Here is a 20,677-nt window from a genome sequence, read left to right as displayed (position 1 = left end):
CTGACTGTCACTTTGACACAAAAGTCGTCATGGGTGTCGTAAAATAGGTTTTAGGGAGTGCTGATTCCAAAATTAATGAACAATGTGGAATCTGACATTGCTGACTGTCACTTTGACACAAAAGTCGTCATGGGTGTCGTAAAATAGGTTTTAGGGGGTGCTGATTCCAAAATTAATGACCAATTTGGAATCTGACATTGCTGACTGTCACTTTGACACAAAAGTCGTCATGGGTGTCGTAAAATAGGTTTTAGGGAGTGCTGATTCCAAAATTAATGAACAATGTGGAATCTGACATTGCTGACTGTCACTTTGACACAAAAGTCGTCATGGGTGTCGTAAAATAGGTTTTAGGGGGTGCTGATTACAAAATTAATGACCAATGTGGAATCTGACATTGCTGACTGTCACTTTGACACAAAAGTCGTCATGGGTGTCGTAAAATAGGTTTTAGGGAGTGCTGATTCCAAAATTAATGAACAATGTGGAATCTGATATTGCTGACTGTCACTTTGACACAAAAGTCGTCATGGGTGTCGTAAAATAGGTTTTAGGGGGTGCTGATTCCAAAATTAATAACCAATTTGGAATCTGACATTGCTGACTGTCACTTTGACACAAAAGTCGTCACGGGTGTCGTAAAATGGGTTTTAGAGGGTGCTGATTCCAAAATTAATGAGCAATGTGGAATCTGACATTGCTGACTGTCACTTTGACACAAAAGTCATCATAGGTGTCGTAAAATAGGTTTTAGGGGGTGCTGATTCCAAAATTAATGACCAATGTGGAATCTGACATTGCTGACTGTCATTTTGACACAAAAGTCGGTATGGTTGTAGCGTGTGGCCTGAGTAAAGCACCACAGCTGCGAATATTAGGGTTCTAAGATTAGTAAATGGCACTAGCACTTTAATAAAATTAACGCGTGTCTCGCAAACGGTCTAGGATACAAAATGACGACTTTTATATAGGTATAAGTTAGGTTCGTTAGGTATCTTCAAACGGCCGAAGGCTCCTATTCTGTGCAGTTTCTGTAATAAGCGGGGCTCCGTCGATATCGCTTTCTGTCTCTGGCGCCTTAGTAATGCTACGGGAAAATTTTGCAACTTTGCACCACTCTAACTCCTAAATTAGTAGGTTTTAAAAAAACTTTAATTTATAAAAGATGCTTATTTTAATGCATTCTTTCTAATAAGAACAAAACACTATGCTAGAAAGAGTGCAGAGGAAGTTCTGTAGGCACATAAATTTACAAACGACTGTACGGATATTACCCATATATGTATCCATCTCTATTCGTAACAGGAATGGTTGGTCTTCAAACTCTAGAAACCAGACGGAAACTGCTGCATATTATGCATTACCGCCAACTGTTTCACCATAGAGTAGATGACGCATCCGTGCTTGAGAGAATGGGGCTGCAAGTGCCAAGAGCGAATGTGGTGGTTGGCATGCCGGGCGCGGTGCCGGCGCGGCGGCGGCGGCGCCTGTTCGCGGCGGCCGGCGCACCGCTCGAGCCCGAGCTGCTCTTAACCGCATCATGTTGGAGACAGACGATATTGACATATTTGCTGATAGTGTTGGTGTGTTTTACAGAAAACGCTTAAGGTTCATAGACTCTACACTCCTTAGGTGATTAATGTAATAACCATAGTTGTACTTTTAAGTGTGTTTGCTTTTATTTATGTCAATTTAACATGTACATAATTATATTACCACATAAGTGCTTTGGTGAAATACTGTTAACTTTTGTGTATTTTTAATAAATAAATAAATAAATAAAAAAACGTGAAAAAAGTCCCAGAATCGGGCCCCTTTTGCTATACTCTGACCGCCCCTGTCTATACTACTGTAATGTTTGACGTTATCACGTTAAACTACCGTCCGTAAACCGACTTTACAGACAACCAATTTTTTTAATCAAATTTTGCTGACAACGTAAAAGACCTAGAATTTCCTAGCCTTTTCCATTCCACGTCCATCTTTCATGAAGAGCCAATGCCAAGTGATTGGTTCGCCAATGTGTAAACAGCGGCTCTTATCTTGGCCAAGGGGTTTCACAAAGGGTTGGTGGAACCGTTGGCCATATGTGTACAGCGGCCATAAAAGGGCTCTAAAGACACTACCAAATATTATTTGAATTTTCCTGACACAAAAGTAAGCATTTAAGAGAAAAAATGCAGTTACGGGTATTTTAAAATAAATTACGTTTTTGCCTACACAACTTGCCTTGTCGCGCGCGAGTCCATACATCAAGAGCGACATCAAGTATGGACTCGCGCGCAACAAGGCAAGTTGTGCTAAAGGGTCTTGTGTTGGTTTCTGATTTGATTTGTTAATTTAATAAATAATTTGGTTGGAACCTTTTTGTAGCCTGTCACATTATGATTATAGAGCCCTTTAAAAATAAAACATGTCATTGTCACTGTCAAGTGTCAAATTGGTTGCAAACTTGAAAACATAATTCCGTTGCTCACCTTTAAATTTAAGTCTAGGTATTTCGTTATCAGGCATTTATTAGGTGTATTATTTCATTATTTTATTACTTTTATTTTAACTTATAATGTATATTGTCCTTTGAAGGCAATGGGGCTCATGTGGTGAAGGAAATGCATCTTAAGATTTTTTAAAAATCTTGATTTGTTTGTGTATGTCGTATAAGGGAGTCAAACTTTTATCTAAGAAGTTTAGGTACAGAAGGAAATGGGAATAAAGGGACTATGGACTGTATTAACCCCGTTCAGTGAAAAGAAATCTCTTCATGAGGTATGCTGTTGCACATTAACTTAACTTTGCGTCTTGTTCAAATCCTCATTATTCAAAACATTTTTTTGTTTATTAGATAAGAGGAGAGGTATTAGCAGTGGACTTGGCAGGATGGGTGTGTGACAGCCAAAATGTTACTGATTACCACATTCAACCAAAGTTATATTTAAGGTAGTACATATTTGTCTCTATACTATGCTTAGTCTAAACACCATTGTACTTGCACTCCCAGACTAATATTTTCTTTTAGGAATTTGTTTTTTCGAACAATATACCTTCTCTTAGCTGATGTAGAGCCAATATTTGTATTGGACGGAGATGCACCAGAGCTTAAACGAGATGTCATGGCGACTCGTAACGCAATTCAATTCAGAGGAGCTGCTCCCAGATCTGAAGCAGTTATTAATAAACAACCTGATGTTAGAAGAAAAAGATTCAGTAATGTGCTCAAAGAGGTATGTAGTTTTAAGGTAACCATAGATAATAGTACATAACCAATATTAACCTTTCAACCGTTCAGAATTATTCATGAACTGTGTGAATAATACTGACCGGTTAAAAGGTTAGGGATACATTACTGGTAAGGTTATAAATAATATTTTGTTTATTAGAAATAAAGTAATAATGTCCTCTAACCTGCTTTCAGTGTGAAACACTTCTGAAGTCAATGGGTGTAAGGTGCATAAAAGGAAAAGGAGAGGCAGAGGCTACTTGTGCGCAGCTCAATGCCCAAGGTGTTAGTATTTTAATGTTCTTTGAAATTTTAATATAGATGACAATTTATTTTGTAATTTTTGAATTTCCAGAGTAGGTATGAACTTATAATATTTCACGTTGCTTTAATATTTATTTATACTAGGTTAAGTTCCTCTCAAGTGGACTATTCCTGCAATGATAAAATGTTTGGTTAATAATTTTTAACACAATGTAGTTGGTGCATGCAGTAGTATCCCAGGACTCTGATTGTTTCGCGTACGGCGCGCGGCGCGTGTATCGAAACTTCAGCGTGTCGAGCGCGTCTGGCGGGGGCGCCATGCAAGGCTCGATCGACTGCTATGATGCTGAGAAAATGTTTCAGAGCAATGGTAAGATACTTGATTATCTAATTGTAATTGTAATTGTAATTGTAATTGTAATTGTAATTAAGGTATGTGCGGGATAACGGCGCGCCATGCAGTGAACACAGCTCTACCTTGTTTACCAATAAAGTATAATGTATATTTATAATAGTTACTATGTATATTTGTAGGTTTCGGCCGCAACAAAATGGTGGCTTTGGCTCTGTTATGTGGATGTGACTACGGCCTCGGTGCTTGTGGCTCCTCCATAACGACTGTATTGTCGTATCTGCATACTATTTCTGAAAAAGATATAATATCCAGGTAATCCTCTTTATAAACTTGTGGTTATTAAAGTTTGTATTATGACTTGTGAGTAGTTGTTAGTTTAATTGTGTAAAATTTGTTAACTAGATTAGTGTCATGGGTCAGTGACCCCGAGCAGTACGAGGAGAAGTCTCGCTGGGCGTCCGCTCCGGGCCGTTGCGACCGCTGCGGGCACGTGGGCCGCACGCACGCCAAGAACGGGTGCCCCGTGTGCGCCACACATCGCGGTTGTGACGAAAAGGGACACAAGTTAGTACATTAAGATCTAGGCTTGACCCCGAGCAGTACTGGGAGGTTGCGTTGGGCATCCGCTCCGGGCCGCTGCGACTGGTGTGGGCACGTGGATCGCCCGCACGCCCAGAACGGATGCTCTGTCTGCGCCATCCATCGTGGCTGTGATGACGAGGGACATTATGCCAAGAATGGGTGCTCAGAGTGTGCCACCCAATGCGGCTGTCTGTGTCTTCATGAAGAGAACTGAACTAGGCCAGTCAGTGACCCCGAGCAGTGAGACATCATTCCAAAACACACATAATATGTAATCAAGTTATGTTTCATTGAGAGTAGGGTGTCGTATGTCTCGTCTCCTAAGTCTCCTTGAGAGTGTAGCGCCGCACAGTAAAATTAATCAATACCACAAGGAGAGGTAAATTTAACACTCACCACTAGCTAAACGCTGACTAGCCAACGCTGCTGATGTTTACCGCCTATGATGTCAGATGGCGCATTGAGCGCTTAAGTAAGGGATCAATACGTTCTGTAACTCGCGCCATCTGTACGCCGGTTGGCAAACATTGTCCGTACCTACATTACTGAACCGTCACCGGACATATAAGCCTTTTTTTAGATTATTGCACTTGCGCGGCACAGAATATAGGTGGCGATATAGGTTTGATGCGGTTAAACGTGTGAATGTAATCGCCCGTTTTATTTACTTAGCTCTCATCCGTATCTATACTGATACTGTTTGCTTGTGTAGGTTCAATACATGGAATTTTTAATTGGATTTTGGATTTCCTTTATTTATTGGTTTCCATTCATTGGTACCACAAAATGTAAACCGTCACAGTAGAACTCGTCAGAAATGGCGGGATAAGCAAGGCGCTTTTGACATGAACTATCAACATCGTAGGTCTGAATATTTATAGCTTTTTAACTTCTGATTTGATAATAATCTCGTAAGTTCATCAATATATCGAAAAATAAAAAAATAAACAAAAATCAAAGTAATTTATTCAGCAAATAGGCCACAGGGGCACTTTTACACGTCACATGTACATATTTAGAAAATATTTAAAATTGAATTGAAATTACAATTGATAAGTACTACTAATTCTAAGTTCTAACTAAAGTATAACTCTACTACAATTAATTAGAGATGTAGAAGGTCGTATCTCTAAATGTCGAATTACAACTAATAACTACACTAAATATAAAAAGTACAAATACAAAAAAGTCTAAAATTATTTTAGAGGTGCAAATGACTCTTAAATGTCACAACTAAAGATGAAATGTATACTTAATCTAACTCTCCTTAGAGATGTATAGGGTCTTCAAGAGTCAAAATCATATACAGAGTGGGGCCTGTAACAAAGGCGAAGAATTGAACTGTAGGCTATTCTCCTTATACTGATCAACATTTGTTCAGTGACTTTTAAAAATTATGAAGTCTTTAAATTTTTAATTTTTCATACAAAATAAATATTAGCTTCAATGTACGCCATTATTGTTGTCATTGACGTTGTCTGTCACACTTTAGACTTAACATAATTCGCAATACATTACCTCTTAGAAAAAACTTTCAAGGGTGATAAAAATTAAAATACAAGTTATTTTTAAAAGTCGCCGAACAAATGTTGATCAGTATAAGGAGAATAGCCTAAAGTTCAATTCTTCGCATTTGTTACAAGCCCCACTCTGTATTTAAAATATTCACTAAAAGAAAGGAAACAAACGAGAACCGAACAAAGTGTCCTAATGTAATATAACTCAGAATGAAAGTTATTATGGCCCCAGTAAGCTTAAACAGACCGGTCTTAACAGACAGCACCCGTTCACGAGTATGACGCGTATCTCAGCCATCGCCTCCTCAACCTTTATTCGCGAAGGTGGCGACCCGCAGCAAAGACTTTTAAGTGTGCATGACATGTTCAAGCTGCCAGGCTAAATTAAATATTCAAATATCGAATTTAACTTTACCAGAGAGATTATTGATGATGAATGGATAAAAAGCTTACATTACATTTCGGTGTCGACCGCAGCACTCAAATCGCGAGCGAGTGTTTAATCATACCGTGTGGGATATCAGATGAAAGGGCTTTATGAGTGATTTACATAATTATGACATAGTAAAGCATTTTCTCTTCTTGGATAAACAAATTATGGGATAATGACAAGAAATGGAAATAAGTGTGACGGTGAAGGCTAGTTTGCAAACAGTTTACATCAAGTTTGTACGTTGGGGTGATGGCAGACTTATGTTATGAGTGAGTAGTTTTTATGACATTTGCTGATGGAGGAAAAAATCTTTATTTAAGACGATACAGGAGAGGTCAATTCTCCATACAAACGCTCTCGACTGTTTCCTCCCTGGTTTTTGAAGATAGAGCACTGATTTTTTCAACACAGATTATTATTATTTTTATCTGTGACGTTTTGATTTTTTTCATATTCTTATTTTTAAAGACGCTAGAGCCCATCAAAAATTTCCAAAACGGCCTTTTTCATTATGGCGCAAAAAAAAGGTGTGATACTCACATATATTAGTAACAATTAGCCAAAAAAACTAAACGGTCCAACACAGATTATTTCATTCTTATTTAGATTCTCAAATTTCATTATTATGATTAAGTTTTGAAGGAGGAAACAGCCGAGAGCGGAACCTCGATTTTAAAGATTTTTTCGCGATATCTTTTAACTGTGTTGTTCTTAATGGACGTTTTTTTTCGATAAATGTAGTTATTAACACTAGTATATTTAACTAAAATTCCCAAATTGAAAGGGGGGCTCCTCATTTTAGCATTTTCGCTCCTGTAGCGTCTTAATCCAGTTATAGAATTCAACAATAGTTCTTGTGGAAATTATGTTTTGCCGATAAAAGCTAAAACTCTTTATGGAGGTATGGCTTCTAGAGGATCCAAAAAATATAGATTACGTTTAATCTAGATCTAAAGTTTTAATTTCAAATATCTACTGATATTTTTTTATTCATCATTATATAGGCAAATGCCGGGATAACGCAAGGAGGATGTCGATTTTTTTATTCATTATTATTGTAATATTCAAATTATAATCATAAATATGTAGTTAATTTCTGTTTGTTGCATGCTACGGTGAGTATACGGAGTACTTGTGTGATTATGGAATTTGCCTTGTTTCCGTAGCTGACCAGAAACGCTGGCGAACACAAATACATGTAGTAGGTATCATTAGTAATTCACTATGTTTAGAAGTTTCCTATTGAATAGTCTAATTTTCAGAACATTAGTAATTTTTCCAAAGTATACATATACCGTATGCCTTCTTCTTCGTATGCCTTCTGGCGTTCTGGCCAACGAACTCAAATAAGCATGGAAGTCGCCTTTAAGAACATTACCGTTCAAATTCTCGGCACCGTTTAGCACACATACACAATTACGCCTACATTTACACAGACAATACGTTTACAGGCCCTGTAATCAAAACTGGTAAACAAAACAATAGTCATTTCTTTTATACTAATGCACACAGATAAGTATAGCTGAAATGCATATAATGTCACTAACTACCAATCAGCGATTTTATGCGGCTAATAACCTTCTTGCTGTACGTACTGGCAGCTAAGAATTCGCGGTTCATATTTGGCTAAAATTTGGCATGAAAACGGATGGGTTTATGTCATACATCAAAGATCCAAGAACCATTTAATTTTATGCATATTAAAAAATAACTACACGATTAATTTTTTGTTATGAAATAACAACCTGCATATGAAAATATTAATTATGGCGTAAACGTATTCCGCTATAATAAGTATTTTTATGGCTAGATAAATTCAATTTATATCTGTATATCAATGTATAGTCACGTTCAGGTTGTTGTCAGTTGTCATCTATTGTTAACAAGTGTTAACGCAGGCTTTCATTTTATAAATTTTACCTTTTTAAATATGTAATTACTTAGATGTCGCCACCGAAAGATAATAAATAACATAGAACACTACTTTCAAACAAAATGTCAGCCGAAAAATGGTTCCAAAATCATAATACGCCGTACTGACACCGGACCACAGGTCAAGTCTATTTCTATTCTACAACCTTCTAAATTAACATGTTCAGCGACGCTTAATGACGTTATCTGTCATAGACCAAAGGAAACAAATCACTACGCGTATGCTATAGCATACGTGTCCACGAATGTGTTCAGATTGGCCATTTAAACCACTATACCGGTGACACAAGGTCTGTGATCAAAATAATCGAGCTCCTATGCCACTGACACGTATGTGTGTTTAAACAAGTTTACCGGCCTATATCGGCCACACAGCAGGCAGGCAGGCATGGTCGCGCGATAAATGATAAAACATCTGGCCGTCCCTATCGCACTATATATTTAGGGGGGACGGTCAGATATTTTATCATTTATCACGCGACCACACTTGCTTGGCAGATGTGTTTAAAAACTTCATATCCCTATACCGCTGGCATAGGAATAAAAAATTGACTTATGTCAGTGGCATAGGAATAAGAATTTAGTAATTTCTACCGGCATAGTGTAGGCATTTAAGTAGTAAAACAGTGCCGGGACGAACGCTTCGAATAAAATTATACAAAAATGAAAGTTTTTAAATATCAATGGCTATTAAAAATATTGCATAACATCATCCTCATACTAAAATAGCTCGTACAAAATAAAACGAAATAATTATGATCCTAGCCAAATTACACATGAAACTTAATCCCACATTTTTCTCCGTATTTTTTTGGAACGACTAACACATGATATTACAAAACAGTAGGCATGGCATATTCTTTTTGTAAACATATATTCTAAATATGCCGTACTACAAATGTTCCGACTGGCCGCCATTAGCGCACTGACAAGCTCCGCGGCACAATATTGAGGCCCCGCCTAACGTGGCACAATATTCGTGGGGTCATTTTTAGGGTTCCGTAGTCAACTAGGAACCCTTATAGTTTCGCCATGTCTGTCTGTCCGTCCGTCCGTCCGTCCGTCCGTCCGTCCGTCCGTCCGTCCGTCCGTCCGTCCGTCCGTCCGTCCGTCCGTCCGCGGATAATCTCAGTAACCGTTAGCACTAGAAAGCTGAAATTTGGTACCAATATGTATATCAATCACGCCAACAAAGTGCAAAAATAAATAATTGAAAAAAATGTTTTATTAGGGTACCCCCCCTACATGTAAAGTGGGGGCTGATATTTTTTTTCATTCCAACTCCAACGTATGATATATTGTTGGATAGGTATTAAAAAATGAATAAGGGTTTACTCAGATCGTTTTTTGATAATATTAATATTTTCGGAAATAATCGCTCCTAAAGGAAAAAAAAGTGCGTCCCCCCCCCTCTAACTTTTGAACCATATGTTTAAAAAATATGAAAAAAATCACAAAAGTAGAACTTTATAAATACTTTCTAGGAAAATTGTTTTGAACTTGATAGGTCCAGTAGTTTTTGAGAAAAATACGGAAAACTACGGAACCCTACACTGAACGTGGCCCGACACGCTCTTGGCCGGTTTTTGAGAGCTCTTTATACATCTAGGTATATTAACAATCGCTGGTTCTGGCATTAAGTTCGCCTTTTGTATTTTTTTTACTGTGCAATAAAGTTTAAATAAATAAATAAATAAAATTATGTCACATCAGACCAGACGTGTAATGAGAACAAGAAAAGAGTATCGACCTCACAGACTATAAAATTGAATATTGTGCACAGATCGAAAGTGAGCACCGTAAAACGAGAGTTGGCGCTCCGCACTCGGGCGCTTTCGTGCGGCGTGCCGTTTCCGGAACCTAAGGTTATGAAGGAGTTCCTAGACGATCCCCGTGAAACAATAGATGTCGACACTCTCAAGAAACCTTGCCCGAGCCTTATACAATTTGTGGTATGAATATTTATTTGTATTACGAAAAACTCATCAACCCAATAAAGTCGATGATTTTTTAGAGTTTAATTATATTCTGGACTGTATGTGAAAATTCTTTTAATTTGTTTTCCTAAATGTACTTAAGTAAAGTACCTTTAATATCTTTGTTTGTGAGTACCTTCAAAGAAATAACGAGATGGTACATAATATGCACGAGTTTTTTTAAATTTTTGGTATTTTGTATGAATCATAATTTGCGTATTTTATTTTTAGAAACTTATGTCTTCAAAACTGGATTGGTCCGAAAAGTACAGCGTGCAAAAGTTTTTACCTCTTTTGACGAAATGGCATTTTCAAGATAACGTAGCTCATAAAACCATTCAGCCAGTTAAAATCAAGAAGAAACGAAACCCTAAAGGCAAGTAAAAATAAACGAATACAACTTTGCCCTCTTGTAAAAAGAACTATTAGGTTCGGAAAAAGTTCTGTCGTATTTTTATAGGTGTTTCGGTAGTAGGCATAAAAAACTCGCTCAGGGGGCCGATTTTTGAGTCTCACTGTCACTAAAATACCGGTTGAAAACGGTGAATTGCCTATTATTTTCAGTGACAATTATCTGAATTCGAACGCCGTGAGACTCAAAAATCGGCCCCCTTACTTATTCAGTAAAGCACATCTATGCAAAACGACACAAACACAACAGTTATAGTTTGTGGACGGACTTGCCCATTTTCGAAGGATTTCCTACACCGACATGTTTAAAAAAAACTACCTACTTTACTGTAAAAATTTTTGGTAATTGATGCAAAGTGACTTTGACGCACGCAATGTTTCTCTTGTCTCATATATTAATATTAAGTAGTATTAGTATATAACATTTCACTTCGCTTTCGTAATCATAAGAGTAACATGACACCGAATATGTCGCTCAAACGAATTCCCACTATTTTATTACACATACAATACTATTTTGATGGTTCAGGCAGGCAAGCATTGTCGCGCGATAAATGATAAAACATCAGGCCGTCCCTGTCGCAATATTTGTAAGTGCGATAGGGACGGCCCGATGTTTTATCATTTATCGCGCATCCACGCCTGGTTGTCGGAGCAGGGCGGTTTAACGTCGCGTTTAATGTCCGTTGCAGGTGTGCCTAGTTACGAGGTCCAGTGGGCCGACATTGACGGCCAGTACGAGGCACTCATTTCAGATGACCAGTTCGAAGGCAAGTATCTACATCATGCCTCGTAAGCGACGACGCTCGTGACGTGACGCGTAGGTACTGCTGATGTACGACTATGAGAGAGAGGATATTGATTTAATAAATTTACTTAATTACCTACTTCTTAAACTCATCTGCTTACTATAGTCTACATTAATCATTTTATTTTTATTAATGATTAGTTGAAAATATTCGTTGCTAGCAAAATCTGTCACATATTTTTTTTTAGTACAGATGGACTGTTTTTTACGCACTAGTGCGAGAAGTGGTTCATTTCTTGTCAGGTTGAAACTTCGGAAAAACGTCGTACGAGTTGCGTCAGTTGTGTTTTAATTTATCGCCACACGTTTCGAACTTCCTTTTTTACACTCTTGTATCGTAATGTACTATTTTAATAAGATTTTCCGTTTGTTTTTAATTAAATTAGATTTATATTATATTTTTGTATTATTCTTTAAAGTAAAACATTTATTATTTTTCTATTAAACCCCAGGATTTGCACTTATTTATGATACATATGACCTTCACATTACACATATGTGTATTGGGTTTTAGATATATGTGCGTTCCCATTGAGGGTCCACGTTAGAATTTCGAGCTTTTGAGCGTGTCAGTTTTAGTAAAAGTTCTAAAACGATTGTAAATTCATCCAATAATTTGTAAAAGTAGGCACTCAAAAGTTACATTCGGTTAAAGGTGGACCCTCAGTCGTGCATGTCAGGTATCCATATTTCATAATCCACTTCAAATTTACAACTTCTGTAAATGACTACTCTTAGTAAAAGATTTGTAAAACTAATTTCATTAATTGTGACTCCTTTCTGCTAACTCAATACGAACAAATGGCATGTAGAATGTGGTCCCTCAATCGATCGCGATAAGTTCACATTAAGAGAGAACAATTGTATTAATTAAAATATAGGTGTGACTGAGAGTTAGTAAAAGTATTAGAATCATTGTAAATTCAAGCTTTAGTTTGTAAAAGATGCCATTCAAAAGTTTCAATCGATTAAAGGTGGTCCCTCAATTGAAACGTTTGTCATAAAAATAAATCAATGTACGTAATAATTGGTTGTTAAATAGACAATTCCTATAGTCTACTTGTTAGTAAAAAATATTTCCTCACTATTGCTCCATCGATCAGTAAAGACATATGTACCGTTTTACTTAAAATAATAATCAAACTCCTGCGAAGAAATACTACGGACCAGGTGACCACATATTAGGAATTTATTGGATAATTAAATAATAGTAGCCGGATACACCTACTCGACTTGTAAGTCCTTCTTTCCCGTACGTTTTTCTGTTTGTCTTTCCAGTACGATTATTTAATTACATACATACATACATACAATCACGCCTGTAGCCCATAAAGGGGTGGGCAGAGCACATGAACTACTCAAGTTTCAGCGCCACTCTTGGCAAAAAGAGGTTGAAAGAAAACTAAAATTGTGACCTTAAATTGTGATTATTTAATTATCCATCGAAATTCTAATGTGTGGTCATCTGACCCGTAGTATTTCTTCGCAGACATTTGATTATTATTTTAAGTAAAACGGTACATTTGTTTTTACTGATCGATGAGCAACAGTTAGTAAATATTTTTTACTAACGAGTAGACTATAGCAATTGTCTATTTAACAACCAATTGTTACGTAAATTGATTTATTTTTATGACAAACGTTTCAATTGTTCTCTCTTAATGTGAACTTATCGCGATCGATCGAGGAACCACATTCTACATGCCATTTTTTCGTATTGAGTTAGCAGAAAGGAGTCACAATTAATGAAGTTAGTTTTACAAATCTTTTACTAAGCGTAGTCATCTACAGAAGTTGTAAATTTGAAGTGGATTATGAAATATGGATACCTGACATGCACGACTGAGGGTCCACCTTTAACTGAATGTAACTTTTGAGTGCTTACTTTTACAAATTATTGGTTGAATTTACAATCGTTTGAGAACTTTTACTAAAGACTGACACATTCAAAAGCTCGAAATTCTAACGTAGACCCTCAATGGGAACGCACATTTTAGATATTTTATCTCGAATATTTTTATTAGGTACGATAGTTATTACAAAGTTCAATTCGACCGTGCTAAACTTTTATTATTAGGTATGTATGTTACTTGTCTACGTCAAGTATTTGAAAATCTGTGAGTACCTACGGGCGTATTTGTTACAGAAGATGAAGATAGAACTGCTCCGTGGACAACAACGGAGCGCCAAGACTTATTACGAAAATATTATCCAGATATAGTCGAAGCTTATGAAGAATCAATTAAGAAGCCTCCGAAGGAAAATAAATCAGGCCGAAGGAGGAAAAACGACGCCGAGGAAGGCGAAAAGCCTAAAAGAAAGTATAACAGAAAAGTGAAAAAATTAAACGAAAAGCAAATTGAAAATCTCACAAACTCTATTCGAAATTGTGATTTGATAAATAAAACGCTCGGGTTGAACTCCAGTAAGCCATCTGTAAAGGTTGTTAAACTCAAAAGAAAATTAAAAAGTGGTTCGAATAGTAAAGGACAAAAAACTCTTAACAGTTTTATCGCATGTAAAAAAAGAAGATGTTCCAAGATGATAAATTCATTACGCGATAGCTTTAAAAATATGTCACTAAATTGTGAGAACAATACAAACATGTCAACAGATATTAAAGGCGGAAAGATTTTGGTTAAAAAGAAATCCAACCATTTGCTCAACATGTTTAAATCGGCTAGCGATAGTGTCCACGGAAGTGATTTGTCGGATATAGTGGACGACATAGTAGCCAAAGCGCCCGTCGTCAAGACCGCAAAGCTCGACCAGAACGTGGTTAAGCTCGTTTTTAATAAACATTCTACGCCAAGAAAGTCAGTATTTAGAAATAGTGCTTTAATAGAGTTACACTATAATTGCTCAACTCCACAACAACATTCAAATAAAACCAACACCACATCAGAAATAAACGGCAACACGAGTTATTTCTTCGATAAGTTCTCGGAGCACCGCGACGCCTTTGAACTTTCTGTAGAAAATCACGACTGTAAATATTCTATTAGCGCGGTGTACGAAGACTGACTGAAACTTTAGCGATGTGTTGATGTTTAATAATGCTATAATAGTTATATAGATAGATAGATATACGTTTATTTGTTTGTCACAATACACACAGAATACACAAAAGAAATAAGTTACAAAAAAGAATTAGAATACATAATAAGCAAATTGGAAAACAGGAAATAACACAGATTTTTACCATAGCGTACTATGATACTGTGCGCATCGCAACAAGACAAAAGGGTTACGGCTCAGTATTACGCTACGCCCTGAGGCAGCAGCACTGATATTCTGCCGGAACCGGATCAGATCACGATAACACATAATTGATTGAATAAGAAATATTGTAAAGAGATGAAATTATATACCTAAAATATCTATAAATAATTGCCTATGAAACGAGTGAGATGAATGCTATGATGAAAAGAAATGTGTGTTTGATATATATAAGTAAATAAAAAAAATTAAAACGAAATCATTATTTATTTTATTACAAAAAATGTTTTCCCTTGGTTAGACATGGTGTGTTCGCATACGTTGCATGCTTGCCCAACATGCCCAAACCCCAAAACTCAGCTAACCTCATACATATATCCTCTGCGAAAGTATGCCATTTAGGGTTGTCTTGGGTTGGCAAGCGGGAAAAGGTTCAAAACATTATATTGCACATTTGCACAAGGCATGCATGTTTTCGAGAGAAATAGTATTTTATACAATCGTGACAAAGCTTTTCAGTCGAGTACCGTGTTTAGGCCACTTCGCTTGCTGAGTGGCCTAATAGTACGATACGAGAGTGAAAAGCTTAATTATATCACTATTAATCGTAAACTAGAACTTTCCTTTGCTAATCCGCGAATAGATAACGTGCAAGTCAATCAGTGCTAACCTGTTATAATTACTTGCGTATTTTTTACATGCAATTAATTTTCCCACCCTCCCACCGCAAAAATAAAAATAAATACGCAAATAAATATAACAACCCACCACCAAAAATACAAAACTCGACACGTGTTTCGCCTCTCTACGAGGCATCCTCAGGAGCTGATGTTGACGGTCCGAAGTCCCGCAACTGACTGATCGTCCCCAGAATGGTCGGCCATATTTATACTTTGTCCACCCCCCCTACCAAGCAAGTTAGATGGAAAAATTCGTAATAACGGCGATGACGCAACATTCAACTGCTCATTAAGGATTAACCCCCTATTGTTGTACCTAATTATCTCCAACTGTTCTAGAACCCCCAAACGCAGCCCTTTCTCACATACATGTAAAACATCAAAAGAATGATTCTCTGATACAGTATGGTCACTCTCTATCAAATGCTTTGCAAAATTGGATCTCTCTGGATGGTTGTGCCTGTATGATGCCATATGCTCCTTATACCTAGTAGTGAAATTGCGGCCCGTTTGGCCCACGTACACTTTGTTACAAACATCACAGCTCAACTTATAAACCCCAGATTTTTTCCCTTTCTCGATCCTATCTTTGCCGTTACAAAGCTTGGAGTGCAAAGTGTTATTTGTCCTAAAGGCCACAGGAATGCCGTTTGACTTCAAAATCTTATAAATGTCCTCTGACACTTTGCCAACATAAGTAATGCTCGCTTGACACCTCTTAACCGGTTCAGAAGGACGTGCCGCATACAACATATTGTTAACCATAACCATTCGCTTCTTTCTGATGATGCCATCAACGATTGATTTATCATAACCGTTCGAAACTGCCAAGTGGTAAATATTGTCCAATTCGGCTCGATAGTGTTCTTCAGAAAGAGGCACAGACAACATCCTATGCACATAACAGTGAAAAGCGGCCAACCTATGCTGCCAAGGGTGTGTAGAAGAAGCTGGTATAACTGTATCAGTATGTGTAGGCTTGCGGTAAATTTGAAATTGATGGCCATTATTAACTCTAGTAATGGTCAAATCTAGAAAATTCAATGACTTATCTTGCTCTAGTTCCTTCTTAAACTTGATCTTTGGATGTTTACTATTAAGCCCAGTAACAAATTCATCCAGCAGGTCCATACTCCCCGTCCAACAAATAATCAAATCATCTACGTATCTGAAGTAATACAATATATTATCATTCCCTGCAATATGCTGGTTCTCAAAGTGGTCCATAAAGATATCCGCCATTAAAGGACTCAGTGGAGAACCCATGGCTAAACCATCACTTTGCAAATAATACTGTCCCCCGAATCTAAAATAATTATGTTTCATACATATGGCAGTTAGATCTATCAACTCATCTACCTCCCCTGGATGTAAACGTTGCTTTTCAAAAAGGTCCCTTAGAATATCTAAAGTCTCCCCATACGGCACATTCGTAAACAAACTATCTACATCCAACGAAAGCAAGACAGCATTATCTGGAATAATAATATCTTTGATCTTTTCTATTAACTGCAAACTATTCCTTCCCTTGGCAGCATAGGTTGGCCGCTTTTCACTGTTATGTGCATAGGATGTTGTCTGTGCCTCTTTCTGAAGAACACTATCGAGCCGAATTGGACAATATTTACCACTTGGCAGTTTCGAACGGTTATGATAAATCAATCGTTGATGGCATCATCAGAAAGAAGCGAATGGTTATGGTTAACAATATGTTGTATGCGGCACGTCCTTCTGAACCGGTTAAGAGGTGTCAAGCGAGCATTACTTATGTTGGCAAAGTGTCAGAGGACATTTATAAGATTTTGAAGTCAAACGGCATTCCTGTGGCCTTTAGGACAAATAACACTTTGCACTCCAAGCTTTGTAACGGCAAAGATAGGATCGAGAAAGGGAAAAAAATCTGGGGTTTATAAGTTGAGCTGTGATGTTTGTAACAAAGTGTACGTGGGCCAAACGGGCCGCAATTTCACTACTAGGTATAAGGAGCATATGGCATCATACAGGCACAACCATCCAGAGAGATCCAATTTTGCAAAGCATTTGATAGAGAGTGACCATACTGTATCAGAGAATCATTCTTTTGATGTTTTACATGTATGTGAGAAAGGGCTGCGTTTGGGGGTTCTAGAACAGTTGGAGATAATTAGGTACAACAATAGGGGTTAATCCTTAATGAGCAGTTGAATGTTGCGTCATCGCCGTTATTACGAATTTTTCCATCTAACTTGCTTGGTAGGGGGTGGACAAAGTATAAATATGGCCGACCATTCTGGGGACGATCAGTCAGTTGCGGGACTTCGGACCGTCAACATCAGCTCCTGAGGATGCCTCGTAGAGAGGCGAAACACGTGTCGAGTTTTGTATTTTTGGTGGTGGGTTGTTATATTTATTTGCGTATTTATTTTTATTTTTGCGGTGGGAGGGTGGGAAAATTAATTGCATGTAAAAAATACGCAAGTAATTATAACAGGTTAGCACTGATTGACTTGCACGTTATCTATTCGCGGATTAGCAAAGGAAAGTTCTAGTTTACGATTAACATGGATTTCCGCAAAGTAACGCCTGATTCCATCGATTATTTGAAAACGGCTAGCGTGGCCGAACAGGCACGACTTTATGTCAAACTAACCAAACAACATCGTGCAGCTGTCCAGAATGTGTGGTTTAATCAACAGTGCAAGCGTTTGAACGTTGTGCCTAATTACATCCAGTTGCGTTGTAGTAGCAATTCGAGGGCTGCTAAGTTGGCTGTTAGTAGGGCTCAGAGAATTTGGTTGAACGAAGAATCTCACCATTGGTTTTCGGTTAGAGATAATTTGAAACTGCATCTTAAAGTGTTGTATTCTGAACTCTCATTTAAGTTGCATAATCTCGAGTTTGATATCCTAGACCAAAAGGCGAGATACTTTGCTTCTGAACTTGCACATGAGATGTATACTACTCAGCTAAACAAATTGCGTAGGTTAACGGAGTCGAGTTCGAGTTCGTTTTTGAGGGGAGGGAAACGGAACCAACACCTCACCATGACTTCCATCCTCGTGTGAAAAATTTAACTGATGTGGAATTTTCGGAGAATGAAGTAGAGCTTTTAGGAAAAGGGTTGAAATATAATTTCCAGCCAAAAATAACTCAGGGGACGTTAGAGAATTTGGCTGTGGATTCAGAGGTTGCGATAGTGCGGGGCCGTGGTGATTTAGATACCAAGACCATGGTGGCCAATGTTATTAAGAGTACTGTTCCGGCACAGGGTGGTGGATTTAGTTCTGATGGTTTGGCACTGAGAACTATTCAACAGAAAGTGCGAGAAAATGATTTGGTAGTTTCGAAAGCAGACAAAGGAAATTGCATTGTTATTATGGAGAAAGGAAGTTATAATCAGAAAGTTCTTGATCTGATTCAAGGTGATGGCTTTTCGAGTTTGCGGAGAGACCCAACTCCAGGATTCCAGAAAGATCTGAGACAGGCAATTAAGAACTCTATGTTTGTTTTTGAAACTGAACATCAGAAGAGCATGGTTGTGCCAATGAATCCACGAGCTCCTATTCTTTATGGGCTACCTAAGATTCATAAGGATAACATTCCAGTTCGTCCAGTGGTCTCATATTTGGGTGCACCAACTTATAATCTAGCTAAGAGGTTGAATCACATTATTAGAGAAAAGTCTCAGTTCCGGCCGAAGTTTTGTTTGAGGAATAGTTTGCAGTTAATAGAAAAGATCAAAGATATTATTATTCCAGATAATGCTGTCTTGCTTTCGTTGGATGTAGATAGTTTGTTTACGAATGTGCCGTATGGGGAGACTTTAGATATTCTAAGGGACCTTTTTGAAAAGCAACGTTTACATCCAGGGGAGGTAGATGAGTTGATAGATCTAACTGCCATATGTATGAAACATAATTATTTTAGATTCGGGGGACAGTATTATTTGCAAAGTGATGGTTTAGCCATGGGTTCTCCACTGAGTCCTTTAATGGCGGATATCTTTATGGACCACTTTGAGAACCAGCATATTGCAGGGAATGATAATATATTGTATTACTTCAGATACGTAGATGATTTGATTATTTGTTGGACGGGGAGTATGGACCTGCTGGATGAATTTGTTACTGGGCTTAATAGTAAACATCCAAAGATCAAGTTTAAGAAGGAACTAGAGCAAGATAAGTCATTGAATTTTCTAGATTTGACCATTACTAGAGTTAATAATGGCCATCAATTTCAAATTTACCGCAAGCCTACACATACTGATACAGTTATACCAGCTTCTTCTACACACCCTTGGCAGCATAGGTTGGCCGCTTTTCACTGTTATGTGCATAGGATGTTGTCTGTGCCTCTTTCTGAAGAACACTATCGAGCCGAATTGGACAATATTTACCACTTGGCAGTTTCGAACGGTTATGATAAATCAATCGTTGATGGCATCATCAGAAAGAAGCGAATGGTTATGGTTAACAATATGTTGTATGCGGCACGTCCTTCTGAACCGGTTAAGAGGTGTCAAGCGAGCATTACTTATGTTGGCAAAGTGTCAGAGGACATTTATAAGATTTTGAAGTCAAACGGCATTCCTGTGGCCTTTAGGACAAATAACACTTTGCACTCCAAGCTTTGTAACGGCAAAGATAGGATCGAGAAAGGGAAAAAATCTGGGGTTTATAAGTTGAGCTGTGATGTTTGTAACAAAGTGTACGTGGGCCAAACGGGCCGCAATTTCACTACTAGGTATAAGGAGCATATGGCATCATACAGGCACAACCATCCAGAGAGATCCAAGTTTGCAAAGCATTTGATAGAGAGTGACCATACTGTATCAGAGAATCATTCTTTTGATGTTTTACATGTATGTGAGAAAGGGCTGCGTTTGGGGGTTCTAGAACAGTTGGAGATAATTAGGTACAACAATAGGGGGTTAATCCTTAATGAGCAGTTGAATGTTGCGTCATCGCCGTTATTACGAATTTTTCCATCTAACTTGCTTGGTAGGGGGGGTGGACAAAGTATAAATATGGCCGACCATTCTGGGGACGATCAGTCAGTTGCGGGACTTCGGACCGTCAACATCAGCTCCTGAGGATGCCTCGTAGAGAGGCGAAACACGTGTCGAGTTTTGTATTTTTGGTGGTGGGTTGTTATATTTATTTGCGTATTTATTTTTATTTTTGCGGTGGGAGGGTGGGAAAATTAATTGCATGTAAAAAATACGCAAGTAATTATAACAGGTTAGCACTGATTGACTTGCACGTTATCTATTCGCGGATTAGCAAAGGAAAGTTCTAGTTT

General features: G+C 37.8%; 1 protein-coding gene across 1 annotated transcript; it reads left to right on the top strand.

Annotated features, from left to right (window-relative positions):
- Nucleotides 1–2,475: 2,475 nt before the first annotated feature.
- LOC125241246 (flap endonuclease GEN) lies at nucleotides 2,476–14,690 on the top strand. Its single transcript, XM_048149618.1, has 12 exons — nucleotides 2,476–2,495; nucleotides 2,584–2,766; nucleotides 2,843–2,937; nucleotides 3,017–3,221; nucleotides 3,413–3,502; nucleotides 3,698–3,851; nucleotides 4,016–4,148; nucleotides 4,239–4,400; nucleotides 10,084–10,252; nucleotides 10,508–10,652; nucleotides 11,380–11,457; nucleotides 13,642–14,690. Exons 2-12 carry the CDS (start codon nucleotides 2,704–2,706, stop codon nucleotides 14,517–14,519), a joined length of 2,172 nt encoding a protein of 723 aa, XP_048005575.1. The 5' UTR covers nucleotides 2,476–2,495; nucleotides 2,584–2,703; the 3' UTR covers nucleotides 14,520–14,690.
- Nucleotides 14,691–20,677: the final 5,987 nt, after the last annotated feature.

This window comes from Leguminivora glycinivorella, chromosome Z (assembly GCF_023078275.1).
Source record: "Leguminivora glycinivorella isolate SPB_JAAS2020 chromosome Z, LegGlyc_1.1, whole genome shotgun sequence".
NCBI lineage: Eukaryota > Metazoa > Arthropoda > Insecta > Lepidoptera > Tortricidae > Leguminivora > Leguminivora glycinivorella.
The sequence above is the reverse complement of the archived record's forward strand: the minus strand, read 5'-3'. Positions and strand labels throughout refer to the sequence as shown.